Source organism: Euwallacea fornicatus, chromosome 16 (genome assembly GCF_040115645.1).
Source record: "Euwallacea fornicatus isolate EFF26 chromosome 16, ASM4011564v1, whole genome shotgun sequence".
Taxonomy (NCBI): domain Eukaryota; kingdom Metazoa; phylum Arthropoda; class Insecta; order Coleoptera; family Curculionidae; genus Euwallacea; species Euwallacea fornicatus.
Window position 1 is genome coordinate 1131494 of NC_089556.1, and position 10523 is coordinate 1142016.

General features: G+C 39.0%; 1 protein-coding gene across 1 annotated transcript; it reads right to left on the reverse strand.

The window, feature by feature from the left end:
• Positions 1-1237: 1237 nt before the first annotated feature.
• On the reverse strand, positions 1238-2067 carry LOC136343979 (uncharacterized). Its single transcript, XM_066291000.1, has 4 exons — positions 1840-2067; positions 1709-1788; positions 1492-1651; positions 1238-1434 (listed from the first exon to the last, which is right to left on the reverse strand). The coding sequence occupies exons 1-4, from the start codon at positions 2012-2014 to the stop codon at positions 1337-1339; spliced, it is 513 nt and encodes a 170-aa protein (XP_066147097.1). The 5' UTR covers positions 2015-2067; the 3' UTR covers positions 1238-1336.
• Positions 2068-10523: the final 8456 nt, after the last annotated feature.

Genomic DNA, 10523 nt, shown 5'->3' on the forward strand with positions numbered 1-10523 from the left:
AGGACAGGACTAGAAGTCAAATATAAATAGTCGAAAAACAGTTCAGTCGCATACATACATTTTTCCCTCCATAAACTCCACATTCAAAATTAAAGCTGATGATAAAAAAAAAGTCCTTGAAGTCGGCGTTGAAATATCCAAGGCATGTCTTAGATCAGTTCAACTCTTAGTCAAACGCTTGATGGTAAGCAGTTAACTGCTCAATGAACGCACTACGTACACGGGTCACCTTTTACTGCGAGGTTGCTTTTAAATGACCCCCTTGGCGTAATGAACTAGGCCCAAGTTAAAATTGAAAATTTCAAAGGACAAGTCCATTCATCTGAGACTTTCGACGTTGATATCTACACTAACACCATCCTGGCACCTGAAAATATTCTTCTCGGGGTTGGTCCAAAATGGTTCTAGACCAACCCTGTATAAAAAGCGATGGTAATTGAAATAATAATTGAATGAAACTGTGGCTCTCGACTTCTCGGCATTGTCTAAACTGTATTAAGGGCCTTTGGTCGAAAGGGAAAATGTTATTCAACATCTAAGTAGTTGCTGCAAGTAGGCTTCGCCTCTGAGAACAATGCGGCAGGCTCTGGATTAATGGTGGTTGTTCGTTTAGAAAGGGTAACAGGGATTTTTCAGCTAAGGTACATTCATTTTTGCAGGAAAGTTCAAGGATTTTCTACCCAAAAGCGTAGGAACAAATCGTCCTTTTCGGACACGAACTGCCCCATTAAATTCTAAAAATCTGTCGGAGTCTGATGTGATTTGGAATAACAGAAAATAAACTCGGTATATAAATACGTACATATTCAACATAGAAAAAGAGAAAAGAGGGAGAAAGAAATTAAAAAAAGTTACATGCTGACTAACAGAATTAAAAACTCCTTCAAATGAGGTGTCACTCAACCTACAGTGCTATTTGACATTCTAAAGTTGAATGTGCCCCCGCAAAGGGGGTTGTTTTGGTGAATCTGCATTTCATGCTAAAATGTGTTCCCCTCGAGAACGAAATTCACGTGTCGCGACAATTTCCAAAATTTTAATCGCAGTTTAAAATTATTTGGTGCAAAAGGTGCAAAGTTTTCATTGGTACACCCTGTATATTCAGTTGTGGCTTGAACGCCCTTTTGCATCTTGAAAAAAGTGTTTTGGGTCGAAATTAAGAATTTGTTTACATATCTCAAAGGTTACGTTAGGCTGGTTTGATTAAGTACATTTCTCTATTAATAAGTTAGAAGTCAATGGCATGTATTTTTCTATCATTAAAACTACTTAATGGATTGATTGACAATGATAATCGAACAACCTATTTAAATCATGTAATTACTGGAACTCCTCCTCATGTGAGGGCCTTGCAAAGCTTCTTCTCCATCTTCCTTCGGTACCAGAGATTGGCGGACAATAGCAAGGTTCTCAGAATGAAAATCACTCTCAGCCCTTAAAAACACAGTATCACTCATTTTCCGTTTCTGCCAAAACACATAGGATGGGTACCTAAACTAACTGACATTAGGACCAACGCCACCCAATGTAAGCCGGTTGAATATCTCACAGTTCTTAAAACAGCCACCATCTTCCGCAAACTCTTGTAATGGTTGAAATATAGCCCATACAGGGTGACTACGACCCATGGAAAAATTAATGTAGTTTTTCTCTGGAATTTAACATTTAAAAAATCGTCTTTTTCTAGAGAGTATTCAGAAACGTCTACCATGCAGAGACCTTTGTGCATCATCCACGCCGCGGACATTAAAAGCAGGACGTCTTGTACGTTGAAGGATATGGCGGCACCTTCGTGCATAAGTTGTTATTTCGATATTCAGGGAAGTTAAAAAATTGTACCTTGAAGATTTCCGATGAATTCTATCTTGCATGCGGAAAAAATTGACTGGAATAACCAAAGAGAGGCCATCAGCAAGACGGAAGGTTCGGATTCTGTGAATTTCCCATCCACGCCCTTCTGGCTTATTTGGTGTCTTGGGGGGTGTCGTTGCACAGCCAGGGTTTCTGAATTCATTTGAAATTTGGAGTTGTTTTGGTAATTCACATGTATTTTTTCGTAATTTTGACATTAAGTGTCGCTAGAGTGTTGCAGGTAGTACTACCGGTAATTGATTTGTTTAAGGCAGGTACTTCAGTTCAGGCTCGTTGATTTAACATGGAATTCGCTGGAAAATTACACTCTTCTTTCCTTCTTCAGATTTATTACCTTCGCAAGAAGGCGAATCTTTTGACCAATAGTACTTTATGCCAGAATGTCCTTGATATCCGTTCCTCATAGGTGGCATGAGTAATCGACGTATAAGTAATCAGCTACTCACCGTTCGAACCATCACATCCACGGTATTTGATATTAAGCTGGTGGAAGGTGAAATTTACTGTGTGTATTTCCTTGGGCAATTTTCGGAAGGAAAAAGACCATTGACTTTCGAAAACCCCCGCGTGTTTCCCCGCACGTCTGTATCCTAATTTAACCGCCTACGGTTTTCGAGGTCCCCATACACCTTGCACACACTGTATAATTGTCAAGGCAAAACAGAAGCAATTCACTCGATTAAATCGAGAGTGTGTGAAACATTATCGGCTTTCAAATCGATTTAGTGCCTAGGGACATACGCTATTTAAGTAATACGTCGATTTATTGACCCGTTAAAGAAGGGTGAATTTTTAATTGAATATATCAGAACCGCATTAAGCTTGCAAATATGTCCACTTTGCAACGTGAAATTGCAACATCATCAGGGGAAGACTCCTTTTGTCTAACGTCTGCGGAGGAGTTTTGACGCTAGAATATATTTGATACCCCTCATTGAAATTTCTGGGCATTGTCCCTTCTGCACAACCAACTAAATACCAACAATACAACCTAATCCCAGTCCGGACCTAATAGAAAAATGTTGGTACACACCAGATGTGCTGCTGCGTTGCCAAACACTCATTGTGTACCTCCAACAATGAAAGTTAAATGTACGGCCGTAGATTAGGCAACGATTGTATTGACACCGAAATAATTTGTGAGGGCCCTGTATTTGTTCTATACAGCAGAACTGATGGATGGAGGTGATAAGGTTCGAGCTGTGGCTGGATTGTTTATTTTCAATCCTTTACAACAATTACGACATGTAATGAGCTTAGTTCGGATGAGTGGCTTGTTGAGATTTTCCGATTGCGGATTATTGAGGGGTTTCTCCATCATGTGTGTGAACGTAAAATTGGAGCAGCTGAGCCGACGAAACCTGTAGATCTGGCGTTACTTTTCCGACCTCCAATATTTCCTCCATCGTCGCGGACAGACGTATGAAGGGGGATTTTGGCTGCGTGAGTTCGCAAGTGTATCTAATATCCCGCTAAAAAGGAACGCCAATATTAACAAAAAAAAAATGCAAATCGACGTTCCGCAGCTCATCACGTGTCTGCAAATCATGGAAATGCTGGACAAATACGTTGTTTATTGTCTCATCTTGAGACGTCATTGTTACTCGCATCTTTAGCAAATCCGGCCACATTTCGCACATCCAGCAAGTACACATATTCAGTTTTTAAACGAAACTTCATCAAGCAAATCCTCATGAGTGAATGAGCATGTAATAAATGCTAATTAGGCTTAACTCCCACGTTTACATAATAGTTAACGTGGGCGCAATAGAGATGAAACTTATGGATATTAGCAGAAGACGCTAATTACTCATACGCTATTTGTTATGCCGAAGCACGTTATTTCTTTGCACAAGTTTAGAAAATCACATACATATGTTTACAGTGAAGCATACTTCCTTTGGCTCAGAACTGAAAACAAATCAGGCGTAAGACGTTATTACCTACATTACCATAAACGAATAGGGACGCCATTTTTCTCCCAACAATACTACACCCAAAATATAAGTGGCTGTATTATTCCCCCGGACAATGGACCCTATAACATTTTCCATTGAACCGGGCTTTTTTCACACAGTTTCGGATAATGGACACTTCCGATTATAAAGCACAATAAGAATTATATCTAAAATTCTGTATTATTTTGGTAGTTTGCCAAACATAATTTATAGATTGGGTATCGAGGGGTACATCCTGCTCCTGGTAGCTGGTAGGGAGCTCTGTAAACAGCTGATTGAACCATTCAACACACAAGGGGTAAGCTATTGTGCTGTTTGTGTGAAAATAATAGCTAATGAAGCGTAAGTAAAGGATTTCAATACTGGAACTTTGATTTACATTCAAGGCTATTAGCACGCATTAAACCATATACCATTGTACCATTTTCTCTCTTGGATATACCCTCATAAGTGCGGAATATGAATCAGGAGTTGATTGAATCAAGGTTAGTACGAAGCCGTATGCGTCTTGTGGGAGCTCGCAACACGGGACTGCTCCAGATTTATTCGCACCTTTCTTTCTTACTCCGAGGACTTCTTGCGGCATTGAAGTGGCAAACCGAAAATTCCTCCACTTCGCCTTTTTTTATATGTGCAAAATCTTAGTGGGAAGAACCTAAGCTAATCAGTAATGTATTATTGTGGTCTTTTGTTCCTTGAAAAGCCACTTGATGCTCCTGCTGAGGAGAATTTCATCTCGCATCCCGATGCTAAACAAAACGTTTAGTAATTCGTTACTAATTTGCCCAGATGGACAAAAGCAACAATCGACAATCGCCCACAGTGTTAGGTTTAACGCCTAATCATGCCGGCAATTTCAGATGGAGCGCCCCATGGTAGCCATAACACACGGTAGCAATCACCATCACCGCATGGGGCTCCTTTTGTCTATCGTTCTTCGAACTAGATATCATCTCGCTACTAATTATCCCGCTTTCGAGTTTCAATTAACAAGATGACATTTATGTTTCGAACAAGTCTGTTCACGCCTTTGATTGCTTTTTCGGGCACCGCCAAAAGAATCGGGCATGGGTCTCCATCAGAAAAAATTTGGTAAAAGACATCCAGCTTGTGCTCCGCAACCAACCATTTTAACAAGGCGTCATAAAACTTCCATTTTATTAAGGGGCACCCACATAAAGTGTCGTTTAATTCGTCGTTGAGGCTGTGCCAGGGCCATAAATCTGGATCGACCACGAATCTTGGGCGCAGCAATTAAAGCGACAAAGCCGGTGATTGAACCCCACTTGAGCCGGTCCGTCGAGTTTAATCAATTCACATTCACGTTTTAATCATATTAAGCTGAAATAAGAGGGTGCACACTCCAGGTTTTAATTGTATGTGAAAATGCGAGAGGAAAATGTTTACTGGACAAAGGAATTTTGTCTGGTGTGGAGTTTAGTGCTCCGGTATTATTGGAATGCAAATCATGTTCATTTACTTGGAAATTAATTTACAAGAAAGTTTGAGTCGGGCTGTCTGCATTACTGGGGATCGCAGGTGCAAACTCACATATAAACGGCGGAACGTTGCGGGCTGATCACGTCATACGTTCACATGAATGTGACGTCGCACTTGATCGTGGGGTCTCCCCGAAACGAGTAGGAAACGTTTACACTTTTAGCATTATCGAAATCGATATCATCCACGCTAACTGTGATATTCAATTTGTTTACGAGGGTTGTTTAACAAAATCATATTTTTTATGTCTTCTCACTTCACGCTACTCTCAAATCGCAGTACATCTGATTATACGGGGTGATCTTTTCGCTCGCCGACAAAGTGACGCAGATGAAAGGTGAGGTCGTTGTAAGAAAATAATTCATATAGATGCATGTCCAATTTCAATTATTTAACGGTTTAGGCGGCTTGAAAGTTTCTGCATATCACCTGTTTGTTATTAAAAATTGCGCAGATGAGGCAGTTAAAATTAAAACTATCGCGGCGGTTGCTCAAAATGTCCTCCCTCTGCAACGGTACATGCGTCAGAATGAAGAAGGAATGACCCTTTCGTCAGGATCAACAAACGGCACGAGAATATCAAGAAAGATACCGGCACAGGCCTCAACTCCATCACACAGTTTTTGCCGAATCCTTCGGAATATTGCGAAAAAATCCTGCTCCGGTTAAAGTTATGCAACTTCTCACCATCAACCTGTAAGGCAAAACTTTTAACAAAAATTTCCTAGACCTGCATGTACTTGACAAACGCTGAAACACAGATTCCTACAGAAGTTTTATGGACGATGCAATTTTTTGACTTGATCAGGACGTGCCACTTCATGTAATTCAAAATATCTGGTGCCGGCATGATGATGGTGCGTCACCTCATCGCACCGCCGCGATTTCCAGACTTAAATCTTTTGGATTTTTATTTATGGGACCATACGAAGTAATTTATGTACCAAGAGACAATTAACACAAGAGAGCAGTTTTTAGATAGACTGCACGTAGCTGCTGCTGATCTAAGAAATCGTCCAGATATGTTGATTCGGGTGAAGAACTCATTATTTCGTCGTTGCGGGACATGTATTCTTGCAGAAAGAGGACATTTTGAGCAATTGCTATGATATCTTTACTTTCAACCGTCATTCGCGTGATTTTTAGTAATAAATAGATAATATGCAGAAAACTTTGAAGTCCTTAAATAATTGAAATCGGACATGTGCCCATATGAAGTTTTTCCTAAAATAACCTCACCTTGCCGGTGAATTAAAGAACCACCTCGTGTAGTTAGTGCATTCATTAAACTTTTTTAAGGCTTGTGACGTGCAGGTAATTAAAGCTACATTATTGAATGTTGATACATCAATTACTCTTGGTTTCGTTATATAAATGAATTTTCTTGATGTATCGCTAAAATATAACGTCCATATGTCGTTAGTAAAAGTGGTGGATAAAAGGTAATTTTTCATCCGCGCGACATCTCACTGGTAGGGTTTTACGCCAATTCTCTGTGAGATTTTTTTGCGTCAAACTGTTACGTTACTGTTACGTCAATCTTTCATGCGTCCTTCGATCTGTTCATTTTCCGCTGACTCGCTTTCAACTTGGGAAAAACTCGTAAGAAAAACTTTCACCTTCGCCTTTCCACCATCATTGCCACCAAATTTAGGACCACTCTCTCGTAGTATGAGCGTTTCCTGCGCCTTTTCGAGAGTACCTGTATTCGAGCTAAAGCAGAATTTATGCTTCAAGTTCGCCTCATTTCTATAATACTTCTAATGGAAAAATTAACAGACTCCACAATTTCGTCCCCCTTTTGAATTTTTCTCTTATTGTCTGCTCTTTTCTCTGAGCAATTTTCAGAGGGAAATAAATCGAAGATATTTGTTCCGAATTATTTCTTCACAGTAATCTCATTCCTTCCTGGACTTCTATCCCTCATGGAATTACATAAGGTAACGCAGCCGTTGTTCAGATAATTCTATAGCGGATTCGATTTGCAAAAACACGAAATCGATCATACAAATATTGATGCGCAAATGTTTCGTTGGCGAGATACGGGAGGCTGAAGTGTCAAAGTAGCTTCAAATTTTTCATAGACTGAAAAAAATATGGCGAATTTTCAGCACCAACTGAAACACCTTAAAATTGAAGATTTTTGCCCCTCTGAAATTTTTCCAATTGGCAATTTTGCCAATCGCCACATGGTTTCACCTCGGACGAAGATAATTAATGATGTGCTTATTCAGTTGTTCGTAATGTCGAAACTGAACGTAAATGCCCAAAGAAAGCTACACATGGTATAGATTTAATACAGGGTATTGACTTAGGTCGGTTCACTGTTACATGTTTATCATGTTACGACAGATGTGATAATCACAGGTTCGCACTCAAGATCACCAGTCTCATCATTCGCCCTCCTTGGCGCCTTAAGCCAAGTAGACTGCAAACAAATTAATCTTCTTCGAGCACTTCAGGTTCTAACCCCATCGAAGGTTCAATAGAAAAACTGAATTGAATATATCCATTTTGGTCAAGAAAAGGCACTTGTTATACGCGTTTTCTTGGGAGTTTTAGTATATTGTCTTGTGGTATTTTTATATTTATTTATCAAAAAATCAATAAATGACCGGTCTAAAAGAAAAAAATTAATATATCCATAAGCCTAATCTAAACAACTCGTACCCAGTGAACAAGGCATTCCTTTTGACACTGGCTTGATAATTGGTGGCACAAATATAAAATGAACATCATTAGAGACTTGATGCTGGGTACATACACCTACACGCTGTACGAATATATCTCCAAGAGATCATTATGATTGTGAATGTAATTTGACCTTTGTTTTAACATCTTGTTTTCGAAACGTGTTAGATGGTTGAATAACGGCATTGCCGAGCACAAACAACATGGGTTTAACAATCATTATTGTGCCTGACCTTATAGAATATAGTTTTGTTAGCACGTTAGTAGAAAATCGCTAAAAAACATAAACAGATATTTGAGAACCGGATTTACATTAAGTGTCTTGAACAGGTTTTGTTCTGGAATTTTTTCAATCTCTTCGCATATTTAACTGAGATGTGTGCCCATTCAAAAGGGTAACCTATAGCCGATATAGGTGATTTCCTGATCCAAAATCTGATATCGTAAGCAGGAAAACAAGCTATTTTCATTTCCCTTACAGGACCCCGTCCGGACAATGGGCCGAATCTTTGGGATTGGGACGGCAACAATGGACAACAATTGATTCAATGTCCGATAAACATGAGTTCATTACTTGATAACGTTGCCTTTAGAATATACTTCCCTCCGTATGTGATCAATTTCCCGGGAAACTCGACGACGTAGCTGCATAGTTCCCCGTGTCTAGACTTCCTGGTCCGACCTTTAAATTGGATAAGCTCCTTTTATAATCCAGAAAAATTTATCTCTAATGCAGTTAGAAAAAGCGGAACTTTATTCAGTATTTTTCTAAAATTAATTAGTTTTAGGTAAATGATAGTAATATGTGCCTCAAAGAAGGAAACCTGTCCTAAGTTCGGTTTGAAAGCAGAGGAACTCGCAAGCCACCGCTTTTCCACGCTTCTCTTTAATTCACATTAATTAATGGACCCCTTTGATGTTGATAAACCTCTAATTATGCAATTGCCATCGGCAATTAACGCCCAAGCAGTAAATTTTAAATGCCGATTGCATAGGAGAGCAAAGAGTTCTGTTGGAAACCTTTCATATTCAGGGAGAGGAGGGTTTTCCCCCCAGGACTCCTATTTCAAGCGATAGATAAGTTTTGTTCTCTATAATCATTAAATACTTCGTGACACCATCATCAGGTTTCATTATCCATTGAACCATCATAAGAGAACTCTAGGTATTTGGTACGGTGACGATATATGTCAATAAGAAATTTATACTTTTAAGACAGTAATCATATTAGCAGTCATTGAATTAACATGTTCGTTTATGAAATTAAAACTAAATCAAAATTTACTTCATTGCATTCAGTTTAGTCTAGATTTTTAAGGTCTCTTATAGGTAAAAAAAAAACTTAAACTAATTGTTTTAATTAACGTTAATGGCGGCTATACCATATGTCGTCTCAAAAACGAATCACATCAGCGGATTGACATGATTCGTTTTATACCTCGTAGATTTTTTGAGACACCCTTTACATTGTTTTGAAACCTCACAAACAACAGACAAAAACACACAGATGCCAAAGAAGGTTTCAAAAAAGTCAATAGATCGAAATCACCCTATTGTACAATAACAGCCAGCACATCCGTGCAAGATGTTGTGAACCTTCATTCGTTTCATAAAAAATAGGCGTCAACACTGGCGAAAACATCTTTTCCTATACATATTCGTTAATTAGTGAGATACTTAGTGAAGGGAACGAAAATTGGACATTTTTTACATTTTATAAAACTTCTAGTTCTCATTTGGAATTTACCAGATCAAAATAGAATTAAAGTCGCTCAATTAAAATCGTAAATAAAAACTAACAGTTAATGTACTGAAACTTTGACTACCGAAGTTACGAGGATATTAATGAACAATCCATTTATAGATCAATACTTAAGTATAAGTTTAAATGGTTCTTCTTGATGACCCCTCTATAAACCTGCATTGTACGGAGTGGTGAAAATTGATACCTTTTTCACTTTCCGAGATGTAGAGTCACCTTGTTACCTTTTTTTCACCAGAGCCGGTCACGGAAATATCCAAAAAAAGTGGGCAGGGATGGTCATCGTCCAGTGGAGAGCCGCAGAGATAGAGCGCTTTTGGAACGCCTGCTGCGGCCTTGTATACTCGAGGGGGTATATTTTATCAATCACAGTGATAATGACATTCTTATTCGACGTTCTATTTATTTTTCATCTTTTCTCGAGCAACTTCAGTTTACCACCCATTCCGTATTACCTAACAATATCACCTTGATTATGTGAACCGACAGGACTTAACATTAAGTTCTGTGTATCTGCTGGGGCATCTGTATTCCGCTACAGAGCGAAACAAAAGTTAAGTACGAAACAGGTTTCTATATAAACACCTGGTAATCCATAAAACACAAATGTTTCTCTAATTTCGGCATCATTCTTGAGGAAACAGCTTTTCATGTTTCTGTAACGAAAACTCCCATCGCAGCCTCAAGGACATAAAACTACATATGCATACAGGATGTCTCCTACATGTACCGGGCAAGGG